Raw genomic sequence first — 25,566 nt, forward strand, 5'->3', positions numbered from 1 at the left:
TCCAGAAATTATAGAAAAATAGAGACAAAACCAGAAATCACCCAATCTCAGTAACTTGATGGGCAGTGGCTAATCCTAGTGGTGCTTCTGTACAAATTAGAAAAGTTGGCCCTTCCTCAAGATACTTGACTGCCATTAGCCAGGCAGTTATCTAAATGGGGGCACTGTTTAGTAATTACACTGGGACATCAGGCATAAACCAAGTGTCCTGAGCAAAACAGGACATTTGGTTACCGTGTCTGTGGATGAAAATGTAGGATGTTTTCAATTTGAGGCTATTACTGGTTGTGTTGAGATGAACAAATTTGTACATAAAGTTTTTTCTGTATTTAGAATTTAGGCTAGATTCCAGCACCTAGCAGGCACACAAAGGGTATCTGTTGAATAAAAATGAATGAATGAAAGGGGGGAAAGGACTGGAGGGATAGGCAGAATGAGATGGAAGGAAAGAAAGGAGAGGATGAATTTGCTAAATAGTATGCTACCTTATTTTCCAAAAGGGTTATATCAGTAGTGGCTGTTTCAATTTGTGTTAACATATTTTTTTTAATTTTTAAATTTTATTTATTTATTTATTTAATTTTGGCCGCACTGCGCAGCTTGTGGGATCTTAGTTCCCTGACTAGGATTGAACCCAGGCCCCTGGCAGTGAAAGCACAGAGTCCTAACCACTGGACCACCAGGGAAGTCCCCAATTTGTGTTAACTTAGATGAAAAATGGCATCTCATTATTATTTGCATTTCTGTAATTATCAGTGAAGATGAATATTTTCCATATGCTTATTCATTTATTTTGGCTGTTTTTTATTGTGATTTTATGAAATTATATAAATTCTTTATAAAGATATTAACAACTTATAATTTTTCTTTGCAATTATTTTTTCAGTTTAACTTTTAATTTTTGTCTTTTTTTTTCATATGGTGATTTCCAACCTTCATGCAGGGAAATTTATTGATATTTTGTTTTGTAATTTATTTTTATCATATTAAATCTTAGAAATTTCTCTTCCTGACAAAGATCTGATATTCACTTCTATTTTTTTCTCATTATTTCTTCCAGGATTTGATTTTAAAATATATTTACCTCTTTAATGCATCTACCTGGAATTAGTTTGGTAACTTTCTTTTTGTAAGCTAGTTATTTTAATATCATTTGTTGACTATTCGTTTCTCATTGATTTCTGATGTCCCCTTATGGTAAAAATTCATATATATGGGATCTGTCTCTGTGCTATCTTCCTCCATTTGGTAGTTCTTTAAATTCTAACTTTTTTTTGATGTTTAAAATCAATCCAGGAAAAGAATATGAAAAAGAATATATGTATATATATAACTGAATCACTTTGCTGTACACCATAAAGTAACACAACATTGTAAATCGACTATACTTCAATTAAAAAAGAAATCAATCCAAGTGGTCAATTTAGCTTCAGTCAGAATGATAACTGCCTTCAAAACTATAGTACCTGTGTGGAGAAAGCCTGGAAGGACACTTAGTTGACTGTGGGGGTGAGAGGTGATCAAGATCAGGTAGAACATCATAATCACTTGAAGCCAAGACTCCCCACCCTCCCCCCATAAACAGATAGAGAAATAAATAAATGTTCTACAAAACACAGCATGTTTTCCCTTAACAAAGGAAAGCCATAACAGAGTGAGACACTTCAGTTAATCCAATATTTGTTATTGAGAGAGGTGATCTAGATTCTGATTAGATCTGCTGGAAGATTTACCCAGGTATTGAGACCAAGCCTTCCAATAGGTTATTTGCTTGGAGGCTCAATAACAATAGAGTGACGGAGTGTGCGCAGCTAGCTGCTTTCCAAGGAGATGGAGGAAGGGGCATGGCCACTGAGACACCTAGTGGTGAGGATCTTTACTGCATCGTTAGAGTTTGCCAGCTGGGCCCATCTAGGAACCCCTTATTACCAGGGAGGGTGGGTTTGGGGAGCTTAGGTGCCCTCTTTTCTGCTCCAAAATAACTTGAGACCTCTATTGTTTACGTGAAGCTACAGAGATAAGTGCTGATAGATCCGGAAACTGAATAGCCTCTGCAAAGTTGGATCTGTGAAGCTAAATTAACACAAATTAAGCTGACCAACATGGTAACTCAGGTCCTGGGATAGAGTTGAAGACATAAATTTAGCCAATTCAATTAATATTCATTAGGGAGCAGCAATGTGTTTCATCAAGCATATTATCTCCATCCCCTACCTTCTACGCCTCATAAAAAGTCAAACCAGAGGATAATTATACTTTCTATTTATTGAAATTATAGTTTGAATGTAAGTTCACCAATATTCAGAATATTACAGGCTGAAGATTGTTCTACATGCGATTCAGCATAATTTTCCACACATTTGAACTAGGGAGTTATGTTTAATATCTGAAATTAGTCATTTATGACTAGGGGCATTCTTCAGTGGTTCAGAAAAGGGAGATTAATGGATTTGTTAATTCACTCATTTATTCATTCATTCAAAAATATATTGAGTATCCACCACCAGGTTGCAGGGATTTGGTGGTTAAGAGAATCTCAGTCATTGCCCTCATGAGCTTACAGACTAGAGGGTACAATTTAGAAACTCTGTACAATACAGTGGGATGAGTGTTATGAGAGTACAAGTACAGGGTGCCAATCAAATGAAGCAACTTTGTCTTTCTTTGGGGTCACAGATAGCCTTCAGAGAAGGGTAGTTATAAGTCAAGTCCTAAAATATGGATAGGAGCTAACCAAAAAGTGGTAAGAAGGTAGCTAGGGAAAGATTATTTCAGGTGAGAGCAAGTTAAAAGAACTAAAAGGCAGCCAGTGTGACTGCGACAAAGAATGCAAGAGGGAGAGATGACTGGAGAGAAATGTGATGGCCAGGAAATGGAGGTTCACCTTGGGAACTTAAGAGTTTGTATTTTTCTCCTTTGGGCAATACAAAGACAACAAGGAGTTTTAAAGAGAGGAGTAAGAAGCATCAGATTTGCTTTTTTAAAAGATAATTTTGATTGCTGCCTGGAAAATAGAAAGAAAGAGGGCAATTGTGACACCATTTTTTTTTTTTTTTTTTTTGTGGTACGCGGGCCTCTCACTGCTGTGGCCCCACCTGTTGCGGAGCACAGGCTCCGGACGCGCAGGCTCAGCGGCCATGGCTCACGGGCCCAGCCACTCCGCGGCATGTGGGATCTTCCCGGACCAGGGCACGAACCCATGTCCCCTGCATCGGCAGGCGGACTCTCAACCACTGCGCCACCAGGGAAGCCCTGTGACACCATTTTTAGGAAGCTTTTGCAAAGGTCTAGGTGTGAAATCATGTTACCATGATAGCTTGGATTACAGTGGTGGTGGTTTTTCAATCTGTAAAATGGGTAAAACAATACTATCAATCTCAGCATTGTAATGAGGATTCAATATAAAGTACTTGCTGCAGTATCTAGCATATAGTAAATGATCAATTAATTTTGGTTATTGTGGGACTTCCCTGGTGGTCCAATGGGTAAAACTCCGCGCTTCCAACGCAAGGGGTCCAGGTTCAATCCCTGGTCGGTGAACTAGATCCCGCATGCATGCTGCAACTAAGAGTTCGCATGCCACCACTAAGAAGCCCACATGCCACAACTAAGACCCGGTGCAGCCAAAATAAATAAATAAATATTTAAAAAATTTTTGGCTATTGTTATAATGTTGGCTATTATTTGAGGCAGATATTTCTTATCATACTAAAGAATTTTCCTTCTGGTACACACACTAAACTTTTAACAATAGGGTGTGAGTGAGTGAATGAGGATTGGATTTTACACTAGAAACATATTCATTACTTGAATCCTTTATAGTTAATGTACTACTCATGTAATTTTTTAAAATTAATAACTAAGCATGTAATTGAACCTAAGAGTCAATATCCAGAATGAAAGAGGAAAAGGTATAGCAGAATGGCTAAGAGCCTGAAATTTAGTCAGAGAGATCTAGATTCAAATCCCAGCTCTATCATTAGCTGTGTAACTCTGGGAAAGTTACTTAGCTTCTGTAAACCCCAGTTTCCTCATCTGTAAAATGGGAATAATTATAGTATCTAGATCATAGCATTGTTTCGAAGATTGAGATAATGGAGTGCCTGGTACAAAGTAAATGGTCACTAAGTGGCAGCTATTCCATTATGTGAAATGGAGGAAATAAGCACATTTCCACTTCCAGAGGTGACTGGTATAATCTGAACACTTCTTCACCCAATAAAATAATAAAGATTTTTTATAAGAATTATCCTCCTGTTCCAAATTTTAAAAAAATTCAAAAGTCAGTGAGTGTTGAATTTTATCAAATGCCTTTTTCTCATCCAAATGCTTTTTCTTATTTGATTTATTGATGGGATGTATTAGCTTAATACTTTTCCTCTAATATCTTAATCACTTTCCTAATATTAAGACATTCCAGGACTTCCCTGGTGGTGCAGTGGTTAAGAATCTGCCTGCCAATGCAGGGGACGCGGGTTCAAGCCCTGGTCCAGGAAGATCCCACATGCCACGGAGAAACTAAGCCCGTGCACCACAGCTACTGAGCCTGCGCTCTAGAGCCTGCGTGCCACAACTACTGAGCCCAAGTGCCTAGAGACCGTGCTCTGCAAGAACAGAAGCCACCGCAACAAGAAACCCATGCAACACAACGAAGAGTAGCTCCTGCTCCCTGCAACTAGAGAAAGCCCATACACAGCAATGAAGACCCAACACAGCCAAAAATAAATAAGCAAAATTTTTAAAAAAGAATAAAATACAGTACAAATCAACGTTATCTATGAAACAAAAACAGACTCACAGATATAGAGAACAGACTTGTGGTTGCCAAGGCGGGGTGGGTAGGGGAGGGAAGGAATGGGAGTTTGGGATTAGCAGAGGCAAAGTATTATATATAGGATGGATAAACAACAAGGTCGTGCTGTATAGCACAGGGAACTATATTCAATATTCTGTGAGAAACCACAAAAGAATATGAAAAAGAATATATTATATATATATGTATATAACTGACTTTGTTGTACACCATAAATTAATACAACATTGTAAATCAACTATACTTCAATAAGCTTTATATAAAAAAAATAAAAGTCATTACAAACCTTGCCTCTTCGAGAAGAATACACTATCCAGACTTTGTTTTTTTCTGGCGGTACGCGGGCCTCTCACTGTTGTGGCTTCTCCCATTGCGGAGCACAGGCTCCGGACGCGCAGGCCCAGCGGCCATGGCTCACGGGCCCAGCCGCTCCGTAGCACGTGGGATCTTCCCGGACCGGGGCCCGAACCCGTGTCCCCTGCATCAGCAGGCGGACTCTCAACCACTGCGCCACCAGGGAAGCCCTATCCAGACTTTCATTACTGAACTCAATTTGTCTTCTGGGCTATAACATTCAAGAGCCTCTGATTTTTTTCATAACAATAGCTAGTATTTATTGAGCACTTAGCAAGTATACTAAACACTTCACATAATCCTCACAACTTCCCTAAAATACTTCACATAATCCTCACAACTTCCCTAAGGAGTGTGGGAGAAAGTGAAGGACCTTGGGACAAGGCCCTGGAGATGAAACCAGAACCTGAAAACTGTTACGTTTTCTTTCATTCATTTGGCATATTTATTAAGCATCACTGTCCTCATGTCTGTTAGGTACCAAAGGTACAGCCTTAAAGAACTCTGACAGAGGGACTTCCCTGGTGTCGCAGTGGTTAAGATTCCGAGCTCCCAATGTAAGGGGCCAGGATTCGATCCCTGGTCAGGGAACTAGATCCCACATGCATGCCGCAATTAAGAGTTTGCATGCCACAACTAAGGAGGCCGCCTGCCGCAACTAAGACCCAGTGCAACCAAATACATAAATTAAAAAAAAAAAGTTGACAGAATCCCAGCCTAACAGAGAAGACAGACAATAAACAAGTGAAGAAATAAACAAGATAAATACTACAAATTGTGAAAAGAGATCTCATATACATTACATCACATATAGGATGGTGTAACAGAGGCAGGGAGGGCTTTTCTGTGTGACATTCAAGCTGAAATAGAAGAATGAAGAAGCCATAATACTGCAGAAAGTTGGGGGAAGAGCACTTTGGGCTGAGCAAACAGCAAGACCAAATAGCTCGAGGCAAAAAGCATGCAGACAAAGTAACTTGATAAATCCTAAGAAAAGATTAGGGCTCCCTGTGGATGGGGTCTGAGAACTAGAGAGATAAGACTGGGAAAGCAGGGACTTCCCTGGTGGCGCAGTGGTTAAGAATCCATCTGCCAATGCAGGGGACACGGTTTCGATCCGTGGTCCAGGAAGATTCCACATGCCACAGAGCAACTAAGCCCGTGTGCCACAACTACTGAGCCCACGCACTGCAACTACTGAAGCCCACACGCTCTAGGGCCCGTGTGTCACAACTACTGAGCCCGCGTGCTGCAACTACAGAAGCCCATGCACCTAGAGCCTGTGGTCTGCAACAAGAGAAGCCACTGCAATGAGAATCCCGTGCACTGCAATGAAGACCCAACACAGCCAAAAAAAAAAAGATATACTTTGGAGGTAGAACTGATTTTTTGATTTCGTGCAGAGGATAAATCCTTGTTGTTGTTAACTATATAATGCTATTTATCATGCTGGGGAACACTGGAAGGAACAGGATAGGTTGATAAAATCATGAGCATGAGCTGATATGCCAGCTAGACCTCCAAATGTAGGTGTCTAATAAGTAGTTGGATAAGTTGGGAGCTCAGAGGAGAGCTCTATCCTACCATGGTAATAAAATGTAAAAATTATTAACATTTAGGGCTTTCCCTGGTGGTCCAGTGGCTAAGACTTCGTGCTCCCAATGCAGGGGTTCGATCCCTTGTCGGGGAACTAGACCCCTTTTTAAAAAAAGATTATTAACATTTAGATGGTGTTTGAAGTCTTGAAGAGACTAGATAAGAGAACCTAGTTGTTAAAGCGGGCCCAGAACTGAGCTCTGAAATATCTCATCATTTAGGGGTCCTAAGATGGAGAAGTCAGCAAAGGAGACAGGACACTTAGGCAAGAGGAAAATCACAAGGGTGTGGTGTCACAGAGGCCAGTAAGAAAAATGTTTCATGAAAGACAGGGTACCACCTATGTCGAATGCTGTTAACAGGTAAAAAGAGATAGTATAGAGAACTGTTTATTGGATTTGGCAACTTGTGGCTTATTGGTATCCTTCTCAGGTTTAAGAGAAGGGTGGACAGATTGAGTTGGATTGAAGAGGAAACAGAGGTGAGGATATGGAGACCTCTAGTGTGGGCAATTTGTTTTAGTATTGTTGCAAAGAGTAGTGAAGAAATGAGATGACTGGGTAAAAGGGAGGGTTTGTTTATTTTTAAGACGGAAGTGATTCAGTAGTAACTGATGGTACAGCAAGGAAAAATCCTTGAGAAGGTATGGGGGTGGTGGTGTGGGATCCACAGCACTGGGGGTGGAGTTTGCCCTTTGGTAGGGGCAGAGACAAATCTTTCATGGTACCAGGAAATCAGAAATGGGTGCAGATGCAAGTAGGCTTGTAGCTCCTAGTTGGATGAGAATGATCCTGATTTTTGTTTTCTCAAAGAACTATGAGAAGTCATTATTTATGGTAGAGTGAGAGAAGAGGGTGTAGGAGTTTGAACAGAGAAAGCATGAAATACACTATCTCTGGAAGTGGGAAAGTGAACTTACTAGAGAAATTCAGTATGATTGCCAGGGAAAGTCTAATGCCCTTTTCTGGTCCGTGGTCAAAATTTAAAGTGAAAGCCTCAGCCCTTGTTAAAGACGGTGAATTCTTTGGTCCAACCAGAATTGGGGTTTTACCAGGTGAGTATATGGGGAAAGAGAAAAACAAGAGTTGTGGCAATCGTAACATCTAAACTGGGTTAACACAAGTTATGAATATAAAAATGTGAGAGAGAGTGAAAAAGTCATACATTTAATGGTTTGGCGTTTTGTTTGTTGTTTTTTGCTTTTGGCCACGCAGCCTGTGGGATCTTAATTCCTCCACCAGGGATCTAACCCATGCCCCCTAAAGTGGGAGCATGGAGTCTTAACCACTGGACCGCTAGGTGAGTCCCGGTTTGGAGGTTTTGACGAAGCCAAAGAATCAAAGATACTATGTTAGTTGGGATGCTTGAAATAGAGATTTTTTAGGGATGTTATTCCTGGCGATAACAAACAGGAATAACTATATATGATGTGGGTGGGGTGGCTGACATAGGATGGAGGGAAAGATTGTTGGAGGTGAGTAGGTAAAGGATTAACAGAGTATTGGGTGGTCATCCACACAGATGTTAAATGATGTACAGAAGTAGAAAGAAAGACAGTGAGCCATGAGCTAGTATTAACTGAGGGAGGAATGATCCACCCAAAGGTCCATAGATGACACTAACTAGGAGAGGTATTAAGGGAAATGTCTCATGCACTTCAAAGTAGTTGGAGATTTTGAAGTAAGAAGGATGCTGTCCATTTGTTGATTCCATATATATATATATTTATTTAAAATAAATTTATTAATTTTATTTATTTTTGGCTGCGTTGGGTCTTCGGTGCTGTGCGCAGGCTTTCTCTAGTTGTGGTGAGTGGGGTCTACTCTCTGTTGTGGTGTGCGGGCTTCTCACTGCGGTGGCTTCTCTTGTTGTGGAGCACAGGCGCTAGGCGGGCAGGCTTCAGTAGTCGCACGCGGGCTCAGTAGTTGTGGCACAGAGGCTTAGCTGCCCCGCGGCATGTGGGATCTTCCCGGACCAGGGCTCGAACCTGTGTCCCCTGCATTGGCAGGCGGATTCTTAACCACTACGCCACCAGGGAAGCCCCATATATATATATTTTTGAATTTTATTTATTTTTTTATTCAGCAGGTTCTTATTAGTTATCCATTTTATACATATTAGTGTATATATGTCAATCCCAATCTCCCAATTCTAGATATTTTAATATTGTAGTTTTAAAGTATCTTAATCTGTTCATAAAGTGTTTTGAGGTAGCAGAATTAAGAAAAATGTTAAATTCTTTCTGTGATTCGTGTTTGTAAATTACTAGTCTATATACACACACACACAATCAACGCCTTTCTCTTTTAACAAAGAGGGCACTGAAGCTTATTGAGCCATTTATACTGCTAGACCAAACCAGTACTCCAATGAGTTTCCAAAATAAAATCAGTAAGATGGTGTGTGTGAAATCGGTTGATTTTATTTCTCTAATTTTATTGGCCCAGCACGAGGCGGAAGAGATAGCAGGCACTTCATTTATGCTTTTGAAGCAGAGACTGCTGTTCTTTCTGGGGAAGGATACCAGCAGGCTGCTCCTAAGAGCAATCAAGAAAGGAAGGAGCCTTCTAACATCTCTCCCTAGGAGCTGCTGATAGGGCCCTGGCTATTTGCTTTCACGGGAAAATTGCTCTGGAGAACCCATTCAAATATCTCCCAGCAAATCACTGTGGCCTACAGCCAACTCCTTTTCCGCTCATTGGCCGACTGGAAACTTCAACCACTCCACGCCTCCCGCCTCTCATCGGGAGCCAATAGGAAAGATTAGTTTCTCGTAACTTAGCGTCATCAAGTACAGTACTTGCAACTGGCTTTTGGAGCTACAGATCGAGAAGTAGGCGGAGCCGTGCCAGCCGGCCTATATAAGAAGAGGACAAAGGCGGCGCGCCGCTTGTGTCATCCGCCATCTTGTGCGAAGCAAGGTGGCCTCCACGTTCCCCGAACGTCTTCTTCGCTTCTGCCTCGACCGCCCCTTGATCACAGACATGTCTCGGGACCGGTTCCGAAGTCGGGGCGGTGGCGGTGGCGGTTTCCACCGACGCGGAGGGGGAGGCGGCCGCGGCGGCCTCCACGATTTCCGCTCCCCGCCACCCGGCATGGGCCTCAATCAGAACCGCGGACCTTTGGGGCCCGGCCCGGGCCAGGGCGGCCCCAAGCCTCCGATCCCGCCACCGCCTCCGCACCAGCAACAGCAGCAGCCACCGCCGCAGCAGCCGCCACCACAGCAGCCGCCGCCGCTTCAGCCGCCGCCGCACCAGCCGCCGCATCCGCAGCCGCCGCATCAGCCGCCGCCGCCGCCACAGGACTCATCTAAGCCTGCCGTCCCTCAGGGACCCGGCCCTGCTCCCGGAGTAGGCAGCGCTCCCCCGGCCTCCGGCTCGGCGCCGCCCGCCACACCCCCGACTTCGGGGGCCCCCACGGGGCCAGGCCCCACCCCGACCCCGCCGCCCGCTGTCACCTCGGCGCCCCCCGGGGTGCCCCCGCCCGCGCCGCCGAGCAGCGGGGTCCCCACCACCCCCCCTCAGGCTGGCGGCCCGCCGCCTCCACCCGCGGGGGTCCCGGGCCCCGGGCCTAAGCAGGGCCCAGGAGCCGGCGGCCCCAAAGGCGGCAAAATGCCAGGCGGGCCGAAGCCCGGCGGCGGCCCGGGCCTAAGCACTCCTGGTGGCCACCCCAAGCCGCCGCACCGAGGCGGCGGGGAGCCCCGCGGGGGCCGGCAACACCACCCGCCCTACCACCAGCAGCACCACCAAGGGCCGCCGCCCGGCGGGCCCGGGGGCCGCAGCGAGGAGAAGATCTCTGACTCCGAGGTGAGTGTCTCTCTACGCTACCGGTCGGTTTCCCTAAGATGGCGGCGGCCCCCCTTCCGCCCTCCATTTTGTTGGAGACCGGAAAGGGCGCCTGCGCGCGGGGGTGGGGGGCGGGGCCGGCTGCTGCAGTGAGGGGACGGCTCGGGTCTGCCAGCTGTCCCCCCCCCACCCCGGGTTAGGCCTCCCGGCTGGCGGAGAACTGACGGAAGGAGGCGCTGAGAAGCTATGGTGGGCCTTGTTAAAGCTAGTGGATCCTGGGAGCCAGAATAGGGTGGAGGATTGGAGAGATCGAGGTAGGCCTGGTCTTACACGCGCAGGCCCAGGGCTTGTCGACAACGGAATTTTGGTCGTCTGTGTTTAATATCCCACCACCATTTTAACTTTTGCCCACTATGATTTTGATTTTGACACTTAGCATAAACCGCTGACGAGGTTCCTGATATAGAGTCTACTCTATAGAGAGGTTTGTGGCTGTTCTCGAGAGTGTTCTGGATGGTTTAGGGTCTTTGATGTTCGGACTAATTACATTGGAAATCCCGTAAATGTAGTAGCATCTTTGACTTTAAATGGAACAGGAGAGCAACTTGACTGTAACATACCCAGTTTGGGAAAAACGAAAATTATTATTGGGTCTTCCTATTTGTAGAGGTAACTGGTATCTGAAAATTCCTTTCCTTTTTCACTAGGGGTTTAAAGCCAACTTGTCTCTCTTGAGGAGGCCTGGAGAGAAAACTTACACGCAGCGTTGTCGGTTGTTTGTTGGTAATCTACCTGCTGATATCACGGAGGATGAATTCAAAAGATTATTTGCTAAATATGGAGAACCAGGAGAAGTTTTTATCAACAAAGGCAAAGGATTTGGATTTATTAAGCTTGTGAGTTTTTTTGTTTTTGTTTGTTTGTGGGTTTTTTTGGTGGAATTAAAAGGGTCTTTTTTTCCTACAACAAACATAGTGTTTTTTAAACCAACAAGAATAAATTAGTTTTTAAATTTTTCATCACTCACACAAAAGTTGCAGCTGTTGTACAGTGCATAATTGTTGGTATCTAAGAAAGGAAGGGAGTGGGTGGGTAAGGTATTTATCTCCCTCCCCTGAATGGTGTCAGGGTGGGCTGCCTGGAGATAGTTGAGCTGAGAGCTGTCAGAAGAATAGGATCGGGAGTTAGGCTTATGGCAATTTTAGGGTGGGCAGTAGCCAGTTTTGAGGTCATTAACGTGACTGTATGTCTTGATGCTTTCAGGAATCTAGAGCATTAGCTGAAATTGCTAAAGCTGAACTTGATGATACACCCATGAGAGGTAGACAGCTTCGGGTTCGATTTGCCACACATGCTGCTGCCCTTTCTGTTCGAAATCTTTCACCTTATGTTTCCAATGAACTGTTGGAAGAAGCCTTTAGTCAGTTTGGTCCTATTGAAAGGGCTGTTGTAATTGTGGATGATCGTGGAAGATCTACAGGGAAAGGCATTGTTGAATTTGCTTCTAAACCAGCAGCAAGAAAAGCATTTGAAAGATGCAGTGAAGGTGTTTTTTTACTAACAACGTAAGTTTTTATGTTTATTCAAATAACTTTTATTTATTAACTTGTATGAAGAAAATGCAATGAAACTGGAACAAAATTAAGATGGAACCATTTTTGTTGTTAGAACTCCTCGTCCAGTCATTGTGGAACCCCTTGAACAGTTAGATGATGAAGATGGTCTTCCTGAAAAACTTGCACAGAAGAATCCAATGTATCAAAAGTAAGATCTGTTGAACTTTTGGGCAGTTCTTAATTTAAGTGTAAACGAGAACTTGCTAGAGTAATTTTTCAATTTTGCTTAAAATATGCAAAGTTCTTTGAAATGGATGGGCATAATGAAAACCTCAGGCTCAGAAAGCTAGAGGTTTTGAAGCAGTTAACTCAGATACCTAGTGTTGTTTCTGAGGCAGGTATATTTCACATGCATTCTTGTTTTGTTCTTAATGGTTGTTAGGATGTGTTGTAGGGATCCTCTTTTTTTTTTTAATTAATTTATTTTTGTCTGCGTTGGGTCTTCGTTGCTGCACGCAGGTTTTCTCCAGTTGCGGCGAGTGGGGGCTGCTCTTTGTTGCGGTGCGTGGGCTTCTCATTGTGGTGGCTTCTCCTGTTGTGGAGCAGAGGCTCTAGGTGCACAGGCTTCAGTAGTTGTGGCACACGGGCTCAGTAGTTGTGGCTCACGGGTGCTAGAGCGCAGGCTCAGTAGTTGAGGTGCACGGGCTTAGTTGCTCCGCGGCATGTGGGATCTTCCCGGACCAGGGCTTGAACCTATTTCCCCTGCGTTAGCAGGCGGGTTCTTAACCAGTGTGCCACCAGGGAAGCCCGGTATCCTCATTTTTAAGGGTTGAAAAAATATTTCTTGAATCAGAATTTGGCTAGGGAAATGAGTTAGAAAGTGAGGAAGGTAGGATTTATCTTCAGTGCCCATGTTACTGTTGAGTATGTCATTCTGGAACATGTATTGTTTTTGCTGTAAAAATACCTTATTAAGAATCAAGGTGATCTGTACCTTTCAGTATTTCTTAGCGGTAACAGGCCAGTGAAGTGACCATTGTTTTTAGGGGAAATCAGATATATTTCTTGTGTGCATCTATAAATTGGTTCATATTTAAATATTGTCAGGGAGAGAGAAACCCCTCCTCGTTTTGCCCAGCATGGCACATTTGAGTATGAGTATTCTCAGAGGTGGAAGTCCCTGGATGAAATGGAAAAACAGCAGCGGGAACAAGTTGAAAAAAACATGAAAGATGCAAAGGACAAATTGGAAAGTGAAATGGAAGATGCCTATCATGAGCATCAGGCAAATCTTTTGCGTCAAGGTAAAGGACTCTCTGTGAAATATTACCGTTAGGGTCGTTTGCCTTTTGAACTTACCAGAATTTCATTAATGTGAATGTATGACAAAATTTTCCAATGTTCAGATCTGATGAGACGCCAGGAAGAATTAAGACGCATGGAAGAACTTCACAATCAAGAAATGCAGAAACGTAAAGAGATGCAATTGAGGTAAAATCTTGTTAAATTAAGTCTTTGCTTCTGCATTAAGTGTACCTAAATTTTGCAGGTGAGTCAGATGAAATACAGAGGTGTTAAATACTGTGGCAGCTTTGGTTTAATGCGTAAATTGAAATAGAGTGTAAGATTTTTATAAGGCTCACTTACTTTGCTGAAATACCTTTAGGGCTCTTCTTAGTCACTGTCCCAGCCTTTGTGTGTATTTGCTCTGACCTAGACTTTGTAATGCTCTTAAGCAAACTACTAGTTTTTTTCAAATTGAATTTTTAAAATGTGGATAAAACTTTAGTTTTTATGTTTGATGAATGTTTCTAGGCAAGAGGAGGAACGACGTAGGAGGGAAGAAGAGATGATGATTCGTCAACGTGAGATGGAAGAACAAATGAGACGCCAAAGAGAGGAAAGTTATAGCCGGATGGGCTACATGGATCCGGTAAGTAAACTTCTTTTGCAGTGTAATTGGAGTTTTCTACAAAGTTTGTAGACATCTAGGATGAAATTTTATTCAGTTAAATATAACCTTTCATATTATAGCTATTCTGCCATTTTTTCTCTTTTTAACCCAGGTGGTGTATTATGATTGATATGCCTTTTCCTTTGAGTTTTATCTTTTCCTTGGGTGGGCCAAAAGATTTCATTGGTTGGGAAGAAGCTTGCTTTATAGGTCTTTTGATAATGGAGTCTCACCTGGTTTCAGAATACTGATTTTTAAAATTACCTTATTGTTGTTTTCCCTTAAGTTGAAAAACAATTTTTTTTTTAAGCTTTGGAAATTCTTTTGTATTCAAGAATGCTTGGTATGGGTTTAGTACAGGTGTATGAACGGGTTTTTTTTCTTTCAGAGAGAAAGAGACATGAGAATGGGCGGTGGAGGAGCAATGAACATGGGAGGTAAGAATGAAAATTAAATTAGTAATACCACTGAAGAGCAGTATTCTGGTTGAGTTGTAACCAGCATTTTTGTTTCCTAGATCCCTATGGTTCAGGAGGCCAGAAATTTCCACCTCTAGGTGGTGGTGGTGGCATAGGTTATGAAGCTAATCCTGGAGTTCCACCGGCAACAATGAGTGGTTCCATGATGGGAAGCGACATGGTAATGTATCCTGTGGGACATAGTTCAAAAGGAAATTCTCGTTTTCACAACTTATGTGTGTGTGTTTTTTTGTTTTTGTTTTTGTTTTTAAGTAGGCGACTGGACCTCTTTTAGTTCCCCTATCATGTAAATCGTAGTATTGAGGAATACTTTGGCAACATAGAAGAACTCGATGTGGTAACCTAAACAGATAAGGTTGCCAACAAAAAGTCAATGCTTTTAGTAGTATGTTGGAATTATCTTTGGCAATAAGTAGACTTAGGTGCTTTCCATTATATTGCTTGTGTACTTTTGCACTATAGCTCATGGCAAATCCAAATTCTAAATGTTAGATAATGTAACATTATTCTACATCCACGTGAGAGTAATCAAATGGCAAGCTGTCATTCGTTAAGCTGGTATTTGCCAAAAGTGTGAATCAGACTTGTTTGTAGCTTTAGGCATGTTTTAGCAATGTGTAGGACTTTGACCTATATTTGGTGTGACTTCTACCCATGAAAAAGGAATTGTTTAGTCTTCGGACTCGTCGTTTCCCACCTGTTGGGCCTGTCTATAGGTGTACCTTCTAAAATAAACTGACATCTCTGTTTTGCTACAGGGTAGCAAAAGTCAATGATAATTTTAAGCATACTAGTTGTGTGCATTTGATCTGAACCTTCTTGATGCTGTCATATTTTAGCTGTACAGATAGTCTGTCAGGATACTTTAGAACAACCAAGTGAGTTGGTCTGAGTGGCTGTATTAGGACTCTACAATCCTTAGAAGAACTGAGTATTGGCTGTAGAGGTGGGTTTGGAGAAAAGTACATTGTCACAACTGAATTGAATCTGATTAGTTCACCTACAGGCTTTTGGCAAAGGAGGGAAGCTGCAGCATATAGCTCACTAGATTCATTTTACAAATAAGAACATAAGGATTTAGAATGGGGCCTCATCTATTTAAACTCTCCTTAAGGCTTTTGAGAATTAGAATCATAAGTAGCTGGTTGGGTTAAACGTAGTGCTGTTAGCTTTCTTCAAATTGAATTTTAAAAATAATGTGGGTAACATTTTGGTTTATATCCTTCTTAATAGGCAGGTGTAGGTATGTATCAGATTTGTAACTGTAATTTGACATGATGTTCCCACAGTTAAGATTCTGTAGTCCATGTGACATGTAGCTCCTGGGTTCTAAGATACTGTAATAACATAATTGTAAAACCCCCAAATTTCCTCTTTACCTTTTTGAGATAAAACATACAATACAACGCGCTGAAAACCTAAGAATTTTAGGATTTTGAAATAGTTTGAAGGATTAGGATTTAGTATTTTTATAGTAACCCTGTAGTATTTTGTAGGAAGCATGTTGAAATCATTTATGGGAACAGTTTAAACCCTGATGCCGTTTTAGTTTCTGGGGGGTTTTTGTTCTGGTTTTCGGGTTTTGTTTTGTTTTTTTCCTAGCAATACTCAGAATAACTGGTCTGTTTTAAATAGAATTTGAAAGATAGTTCAGGCTGCTGTGCTTTTGCATATCTGTAGGGTTTTTCTGTTTGGGAACATAGGTTTCTAGGACTAGAAGTACCTAAAACTAGGTGGAATAATGAAGTCCTGCTTTATTGCAGTCACTTAAGCTTGGTGTTAATGCTGTTTGGGAGACACCCAAAACACGGAATCATAACTGTCAGTGGACTTTTTACAGACCTAAGGGGAAAGTTGGGCTGTTATGAGGGTGGGCTGTATATTCAGTCAATTTGCAATTGTAGAGAACAGTACTGTGAACATAATTGTCTCTGGTTATACAGTGATGGCTCTGAAGGTGGTATACCTGTGAGAATATGGCAACACACTTTTAAATCAAGTTACTGTGCCGGTTAAGTGACTAAATCTATTAGTCTTTTATTCTTTTTCTTTTTGTAGTCTGGTAGCATTTTATTAAAACTTTGAACCTTTTAAGATTTCTGCAACTTAGCAGATGTGTCTTAAGATCTTGAAAAGCACAAGGTTTCTTATGCAGCACATACCACTAACTGGTGAGTAGGTCTTTGTCACTTCATTGAGTGAATTGAATCTGTCTGGTTGGGCTTGTTAGGCTTACTTGGAAATTAAATTTCCTGTTCAGACCTTGAAAGTGAGAAGTGTGTAAGCTTTTCAGTGGGTTAATCTGATGTGAAATTTCTTAAAACTCATTTTGGAATGGGTTTTCACATCTGCACTAATTCTTAAATTTTTTAGCACTACAGGGAAGATCTATTCTTTGAAACAGGTGTATGAGAATGGCTCAAGTGGGAACATACCACAAGGCATGTATTATCGTAAACTAATTTTCAAATTACCCTTTTTTCCTTTCTATGTTCCCGGTACCTGTGGATCGACTCATTGGTGATTGTATCGACGAACGTTGACTACGGAACCTTCTAAAATATTTACTTAACACACATGGACATCAACTACATATAATGAACTGTTACTTAACTGTTCCAATAGCGTACTGAGCGCTTTGGGCAGGGAGGTGCGGGACCTGTGGGTGGACAGGGTCCTAGAGGAATGGGGCCTGGAACTCCGGCAGGATATGGTAGAGGGAGAGAAGAGTATGAAGGCCCAAACAAGAAACCCCGATTTTAGATGTGATATCTAGGCTTTCATTCCAGTTTGTTTTTGTCTTTTCTTGTTTAGATAGCAATCTTTTAAATTCTTGCATTTTAGTAAGAAAGCTACCTTTTTATGGATGTTAGCAGTTTATTGACCTAATATTTGTAAATGGTCTGTTTGGGCAGGTAAAATTATGTAATGCAGTGTTTGAAACAGGGGAATTTTTTTTTCCTTTTTTTCCTTTTTTTTTTTTTTTAACTGTATAATGTCCCTCAATTTATGGCAGTGTACCTTGTGCCACTGATTTCCAAAGTGTACCAATTTTTTTTTTTTACTGTGCTTCAAATAAATAGAAAAAATAGTTAAGATTTTGATCTTCAACTTTGCCATTCATGCTTCTATGCACATTAGGCTAGGTGTTCCACTTGGAAAGCATAAGAGTGTCTAGGCCTTTGAGTGGCATATGCCATTTCTGGGAAATGTATTTGTAGGCTAAGTATTGCTTTCTACATTTAAGTACCCCCTTGTTTTAAAAAGAAGAAATGCATATTGAATAGTTTCATGATTTGATTTGTTTGGCATTATAGGAAGCAAGCCGGTGCTAGTATTTTCAAATGGCTATGTAAGCAAAGCTGAACTGTAAATCTTCATTCAGGAATGTGTATTAAGATTATGGAATGGGTGTAAGACTATTGGTAGGGGGAGAAAGTGGGTATGACTTAAATGGATCTTTTACGGCCCTATGATCTATCCTTTCCTTGAAAGTTTCTGAAGAACAAGTGGAAAGATCATTTTGTTGCATTCCTCCATTCTTGTTTTTTAAAGAACGAGTCCCAAGCCCTACGAACGGCTTGTATTGAACATTCACATCTGAATTAAAGATTGTTAAACATGAAGTCTTTTCATGTATTACTTCAAGTGATTTATAAAGATGGGGTTTAGTCTGAATAATTAAACTCGAAAGTAAGGTATAGTCATCATAAAGTAGGTTTGGCTATGTATACACTTGTACTCTAACTTTTACATCTCCTTGTGGTACTTCTGTTGGGCAAAAATCTGTAGGACTATAAAAAAAACTTATTTTCTTTTCTAAGAGCTGGTAGTGACTTAATAACAAATAGGGTTGCAGAGAACTATACTTACTGTGAAATATTTTTAACGTGTTTTTCCATAGTTTCCTTTTGATGTAGCACTAAATCTGGAGAGTTGCTCGTGCTACACAGTACAAATATCCTTTCCTCCCACCATAAAGCTTTGGAGCTTTTCGATGGTGTTGTCAGTTTATTGTCAACTTCATTGAATCTCCTTTCATTAGAGACATTTTGACTTATTAATAAAATAGATCGTTACTGTTGTCTGTTAGTACAATGGGAACCTGCTTTCCCATGTTTATATTGTTAGCAGAGGAATAACTTCCTAAAAGTAGTAGGTAAGGTAACTGAATGGTTTGGCTTTGTTCTTAGTTATGTTTCCATTCAAATTTGTACATTATAGAACTCTTACTATGGAATGTGTCTTCCTCCTTTTCACCTCTGTTGGTGTTAATTGGCAAAAGTAAAATTCTAAACCAAATCTTTGTTTAAATACTGAAGGCTTAGTATTGTGCCTGAGTACAAAGGGAAACCTGTTGTTGAAACAATTGAGCACTCGTGCATAGGGGAAACCTGTTAATACTAAAAGTAAAACACTAGTGGAGTATAAAGGCATGCCACCGAATTCTGGTTGTGTGACTGACAGGTGCCTGGTGTACTAATTAAGGGAGAGAATCTCATTAGAAAATGTTCATTATTTCTGTTCACCAAGACACTTGGAAATGAGTAGTTCTACCAGAATTATATCAATGAGGAAGTTTTGTCCCAAGTCAAGTTATTAATTGGTGATAATGTATGAGATTTTCTGTACCGGAAACAAGGGTCTTGATTTGAAAGGAGTCCATTACAATTTGATTGAATTGTATGGTAGGGACTCCACTAATGATAAGAAAATAAGGGGTGTTCATGGGACACCCACAGAGGGTGAACTTGAATGTGTGGGCGGGGGCTGGTGGGGAAATGGAAAAATCTGCCTATAAAATTAATGTTTCAGTTTATTTTTCAGATTACATGCCTTTCTTTATAAGGGATGCTGGCACAGACCCCTAAAATAAGCTTTTGGTAGTACTGTACCTTTGAAGAGTGGTGAAGGATGCTAATGGATAATCTCCTGAAAGTTGTGGTTTTGATAGCCTTATTGTGTAGAATTGCTAAACGTTGTTTAGCAAGTAATGTTGCTTAGTTTCAACTAAGTTTTGACTTTAATCACTGAAACAGCAGCGTACCAAGGGTCGTAAGCTACTCAAATAGACTTTCAACAAGTCTTGGAATGTATATGATAGTTTTTAGCCTAATGGGAATTTGAATCATCTTTAAAAGTAGATTCCTAAAAGCTGATTTATGAAACTTGGGGGTGGGAAAGGGAAAGTAGTACTTTTGAAGTATTTTAGCCATTTTTCTCATTGAAAGAAACCACCTGCCCCCGTTTCCTCTTCTCCACTTTCTCTCATAATTTTGTTTTAAGAGGAACACTGATTGTTTTTAAACTTATTACTCCTCTTATAATTCCTGATCTTTAAAAACTGCATTCTCTAAGAGATCCCAGTGTATTTAATAGGTGTTTTAGAAACTTAACCCATTGGCTCAACGTTTAGTGAAACCATAATCCTCTTTGCTTAGATAAATTTCTAAGAAATACTATAAACCCCACCACTCTTTATTAGATGTATTATACCACTAATATAAACATAATAATTTGGGAAATTGTAATGTTACGCCTGTGCAATTTTTATAAGTGGCATATTATGGCAGATAAAAATTTAGAGACTTGGCTTTTCTTGGGCAAGCCACTAAGTTGTGGCGGAATATTTTCTGGTGTTCTTGGACTGCAATTATGCACTATTAAAGTAGTCGCCTGCTACATAACTGCATTTAGCCAGCATTTCTGCAGTGCGTAACTGTGAGGAACGTAGTACCGCAAATGGCAATGGACATTAGGACCCGGATGTAGTATTCCTGCTTGCTCCGAGATTCTCATTGCCGACTGCATACAGGTAGGTAACAAGCAATATAATCTAACTTGGTGACTTGCTATGTACTTTTATTCCGTGGGCATTCTGACATCATACTTCTGACAATGAAATTACAGTGCAGCACCTAACACCTGTATGATAAAGCTAGCTTATATCAAAACTGCGTGGGTTTGGGTTTAGAGCTGTAATTTGTCAGGCAGAATTCAGTGCTGTTGCAGTTCTCAGATAAAAAGTGCAAACTTGATTATTTGGTATATCTGATTCAGTTGTGTGGTTTTTAGTTGCATTGTAACTGAAGATAACATGAAACACATCAGTGGTGTGGGGGAGGGGACCATACCATACTTCGGAAGTAAGAGTGCTTTTTAAGCATCTTGACACAGACTGTATAGCATGTGATAATTAGTTTCTGTTGTAGCAAACTGACCTGCTCATAGGTCAGCAATATCAGTTTGAGTGTAATCTTGGTAATTACTCTGCAGGTTGAGTGAATTAAGACTAAAAGTACAGTTTTTTTGTAATGTGATTTAAAAATTTTTTTAAATGGGCTCCATCGGAACACCTCTGTTACTAACTTGGGGCATAGATGGGAATCTAACATGAATAGTTCAAGTTCTGTGATTTGTCTAAATATGTTTATACTCTAAACCTGGGGGAAAGTGGTGTGGCATGTTGACTTGCCTATTGAATACATGTTGGGAATCATTTCCCAATCATAAGACTTCGTCGTATTCTGTAGGATAACTGCAAATGTTCAGAGTAGCTTTTTGAATTTGGTTCCCTTAGCTTTAGGGATGTGATGTTACAATCCAAACTGTTCGACTACCAAAACAGTAAGTCTTCAAAAGCACCTTCCTTTGTTGCTTAGGATTTAAGCTTTGCATCGACTGTTGTTCCAGACCTCAATTCAACTGAACTTTGGTCTATGAACTGGTTTTTAGCTAGCATGCATGAGAAACAGCTTTCGTGTATAATGTTTTCTGCTCTGTAACTGGAAAGTTTGGTTTATTTTGCATAAATGTTGGTAAAACTCTTCATGACTATGAGAATTTTCTTTCATTGTATCAAGACAAATGGCTTGTTCTTTGGCAAGCGATTCACAAGGTGGGGACAAATTTGTACTTTAATACGTAGTCCATTCAACCAAATGACTTGACTCTCCTGCTAGATGAAAGAGCAAATGGTGACTAGTTTAGCTCTCTATATTAGTAATACAGTGCACATCAAACATAATGCTCAGTATTAGTGACAAGAGTGTCACTAAATTGGCATGCATCCCTGATGGGGTTTTCCTGTGGCATAATCCATTAAGTCGGTGGCCAGCACTTGCTACCGTGGTTCAGTGATTGTTTAGAAATAAAAGCGCAGGTTTGTTTCTTAACAGTCAATAACAATTTTGAGAGAATGTACTTGTTACAATATATGGACATCATTGGGGTGGGGGGGTAATTTTGCTTCATTCTGCTTATCTCGATGAATAGGCTTTTGCACTTTCGATGAGAAACCTGTGACTTTAGTCAATTCTTACTAGTTTTGATTTGTATGTAGCTGTAATTTGTGAATCTTAGTGCAGAGGGTCTTAAAAAAAATCACTCAGTCAAAAAGCTGGGGATAAATGGGTTTCAGTAATAACTCTATATACCGAGGTGCTCGCATTGTATTTCATAGTCTTTTCTTGTTACAAACCAAAATTATTTTTAATGAGAATGGTCGGAAGTTCAGAGGTGTGATGCCAGAATGCATTTTCGTACTGTTAGGCCCTTGGAACAGGTACCGGTGCTTTATGAAAGATGAAAGAAATGCAATGGGTGCTCTTCACATAAGGTTGCAAAACCTACAAAGAATGCATAATAGTTTCACTTTTCCCCAATAAAGAGATGCGTGTGACTAGTTTTGGACTTTTAACCTTAATGGGGGTTGCATGTTTCCTATTGTTAATCATTGTCAGCTGCAGTGACATGATACACAGTCCTGCATTTACTGCCTTTCCCTTAATGATTTTGGACAGGTTTTAGAGAGCCAGGATGTTTGTTCTGGGCCTTTATTTGGTTTTGGCTTTAGCTGATAATGTTTCAGTGCTCTGTCAGCTAGTGCAGTTCTCAAATGGCTGCCTATTAGGGAAAGAATTCAGAGGATTTGGCTGCTCCCAATCATCTGTCATTGCTGCTAGATAATGATTGGCAATTTTTAAGACTCAACTGTGGAAAGCTCCCAGTTGGTAAACCATCAAACATAAAAATGTTGCTTTTGAACACCAGTGCTGAAAAGATTTATTTGGAGGGTGAAAAAGGGGCTGGATGCAGCATAGGATAATCTGGAGAATGGAGGAAGAATGCAAAACGATATAGTATCCCTTATGGATGGTACATGTGCAACAGGGAACTATTTCATATACCCTTGGCAGTTGCTGATAATCAGGGAGGAAGAAAAACCTGGAATTTGAATTAAGGCTGATCTTTCTGGTTTTTGTGCACTGTGGCCCTGCCAGGCATATATAGTGAAGGTGAATGTCTTCTCCCTCAGAAAAACTCAGGTTCCTTGCTGTCCCGATAAGGCATAGCTTCCCTGCCCTAACTTAAAACTCAGTGAGGACTTAAGAGGGAAAGAATGAGGCAAATATATAGGATTGCAGGATAACAACTGCATTGTTGTGTACTGTGGAAGGGGGAGGGCTCTCTGGTGGACTCCTGCTGAAGGTGGTCAGTCCACCTGAGAATGGAAGACATGCTTGGTGGGGAGCAGGGTACGTGCTTTTATATGAAAAGAGCCGATGTTAAAACTCATTTGGTAAGGTAAACGTTGTCACATACCTTCACATAAGGGATAGTATATTTTGGATTGCAGTCAAACTTCATTGTGGTCAGACTGGTGAAAATGCAGTTAGGCTTTTGTATTTTAAAGAGGATACAATTCTCATTCGAACTCAGGTGTCTACTGCTACCTTACGTCAGAATGATTTTAGATTTTTTCCCCCCATGAAGTCTCTTCCTATTTTTTATGCTGTAACTTGCCCCCAATCTTTGTCTCTGGAATTTACTCTTTAAATTTTGAAATTAACTAGCATTTTCAAATCTTTATGCCCTTGTCTTTTATATTAACTTTTTCTTATTATTCTTTAGGTAAGAATGATTGATGTTGGCTGATATTGGAGTGTTCATTCCGTTGAAGTAAGTTTCCTTGGAAGGTTTAACCTGTAGAGGATTTTGGGTTTGACTTCTATCTAATGGTTAAATAATTTGATTTAGCTATGTGGGGTGAAAACTGTTTGACTCTTTTTTAAGATGTTCGCCTCTCCTAAGATAATACCCTTATTTATTTTTTTTAATGTGTGTGCATGCGTGTGGGTGTATGTGAGTTGGAAAGAGAAAAGATTGGGATTATTACAAATTCCAATTATTACAAATTATTACAAAGATGTCAAACAATAGAAGAAAAAGATGAAAGATTTAGATCAGAAAAGAAGGCTTGAATTAGTGGAGACATGTATTTTCAGTACTCTTAAAATGAACTTTGGACCAATTCAAAATCCCATCCCTTTTTTTTTTTTTTTCATCCCTTTTTACATAATAATTGTGAGGAACAGTTGTCTAGTCATTGGTAGGAGGGAAAACCTGTTTTCAACAGGTTCATTCAACCTGTTGATGTCAGAATAAAATGTACATGTTAAAAATAGTAAAAATGTAATACATACTGAATATGTTATTTTAACACAGTTAATATTTTAATGATAGGTGGATAAGATATTTGTTCTCAAGACATCACACAGCATGAGCTGATCAAGAAGGAAAGCTACAACTTGTTAGACTGATGAAATATCTAGGTGAGTTGAGTGATTCTTACTCTGTAAACTGCCTTCAGGAGGACTCTCGGGTGGTATAAAAATAACTACTCATGTGGATATCTCATTTTAATTTATTCTACGTTAAAACTTTCTTACAGGAAATATGTTTTTATAGCACACGCTTAAATATTTAAACATTTTTACAGCCTTCTGAGGTGTGGTAGACCTTGTCTGTTTGGCTAAAGCCTCACAAAAACAGGACTTAAGTTTTAAATAAAAAAATATATATCTGTATTCACCTCTGGGTCCATAAGACCATGTAGAAGAAGGTTCAGAAGATTTGAAGTTCCCTGTTTTTCATCAGATAGTTAAATGGTGGGATTACCTATAGTTGAGAATAGATGGAAGAAAAAATAAATATAGATGATGATCTAGAAGGGTTGGCAACTCAACTCTGCTGTTCTAGCTGGAAAGCAGTCGTAGACAGATGGACATGACTGTGTTCCAATAAAACTTTTTTACAAAAAGGTGACTTGTAGATGGTACCTTACTGTCCCTTCATCTTACAGAAATTGCATTCGTTCAAGGTATCACTTAGGTATAAAGGGCTGTCATAATCAGTTTGAAATTAACAAAAACGGAAGAATTGAGGCTATATCTTATACCTAGAAAGAGGGTGCCAATTAATGGAGTGTCTTGAATGTTAGAGATCTGCCTTGTAAGAAAGTTCTTGTAGAAAATGGAAGTAAAATTTAATAAACTCATTGGGTGAGTCTGATATTAAAATCATTTCTGCTTCTTTAATCCTTAGTTATCTAAAGATCATTAAATACTATTACTACCACATTCCTTGATTAATGTTACTTTGCTGTTAGGAAGTTTACTTGGTTGATGCTGATAAATATTTGAGACCTTGATATGTGATTCTTAGGTCTTTTGGAGTAATTGTTTCCTTTAATTGACAGGATCCGGTGAACTCTGTCCCGAAAACCAGTGAGGAAGAGAGCAAAGAGGAATAAAACAACTTGTTGTTTAATAAAGACATTTTAAAATCAGATTGTCCTTCCATTTGTTTTGGTTTTGTTTTTAAGTAGAGGACTCTTCCGTTTTCCAGAATTTTCTGTATATGTCAGCAACTTGTTTCTAGGTGACATTAAAAAAGTCATTCCATGTTGTAAGTATAAAACAAACTACATAATTTAGGACTCTACTTCTTGAGGCCTTTTTGGCAGAGCTGCTTTCAGCCTCTTAATTACTAACCAACCTGATGGCCCTACACTATCAAACTCACCTGATTTAGCCATCATTATTTTAAAATTGCCTTCAGTCTTAGTAAGTTTTATTCCTGAGATTACCATGTGATTAGCAGTTAGAAAGCATTTTGTATATTACAAAAGGATTATCAGATTATGGTTATGGGTAGTCAAGACATTACTTCACTAACGAGTAGAGAC

General features: G+C 40.3%; 1 protein-coding gene across 3 annotated transcripts; it reads left to right on the forward strand.

Annotated features, from left to right (window-relative positions):
• The first annotated feature begins 9,633 nt into the window (after positions 1 to 9,633).
• On the forward strand, positions 9,634 to 25,167 carry SFPQ (splicing factor proline and glutamine rich). 3 transcript variants are annotated; one of them, XM_033422170.2, is made up of 13 exons: positions 9,634 to 10,569; positions 11,256 to 11,444; positions 11,812 to 12,113; positions 12,217 to 12,312; positions 13,212 to 13,408; positions 13,511 to 13,595; positions 13,920 to 14,037; positions 14,447 to 14,495; positions 14,576 to 14,697; positions 17,163 to 20,352; positions 23,451 to 23,498; positions 24,063 to 24,151; positions 25,078 to 25,167. In XM_033422170.2, exons 1-10 carry the CDS (start codon positions 9,748 to 9,750, stop codon positions 17,298 to 17,300), a joined length of 2,118 nt encoding a protein of 705 aa, XP_033278061.1. In that variant the 5' UTR covers positions 9,634 to 9,747; the 3' UTR covers positions 17,301 to 20,352; positions 23,451 to 23,498; positions 24,063 to 24,151; positions 25,078 to 25,167. The 3 variants fall into 3 exon arrangements, with proteins under 3 accessions (XP_033278061.1, XP_004266529.1, XP_033278062.1); XM_004266481.4 differs by having other exon boundaries at positions 17,163 to 23,498; XM_033422171.2 differs by lacking the exon at positions 17,163 to 20,352.
• The last annotated feature ends 399 nt before the right edge of the window (positions 25,168 to 25,566 follow it).

Source organism: Orcinus orca, chromosome 1, assembly GCF_937001465.1.
Source record: "Orcinus orca chromosome 1, mOrcOrc1.1, whole genome shotgun sequence".
NCBI lineage: Eukaryota > Metazoa > Chordata > Mammalia > Artiodactyla > Delphinidae > Orcinus > Orcinus orca.

Bases quoted from the DNA above. Each gene is read 5' to 3' on its own strand.
- SFPQ (XM_004266481.4), top strand. From the start codon at position 9,748: ATGTCTCGGGACCGGTTCCGAAGTCGGGGCGGTGGCGGTGGCGGTTTC. The intron at 12,313-13,211 runs GTAAGATCTGTT...AAATATTGTCAG, and splicing joins AAGAATCCAATGTATCAAAA to GGAGAGAGAAACCCCTCCTC. The intron at 13,409-13,510 runs GTAAAGGACTCT...TCCAATGTTCAG, and splicing joins GGCAAATCTTTTGCGTCAAG to ATCTGATGAGACGCCAGGAA.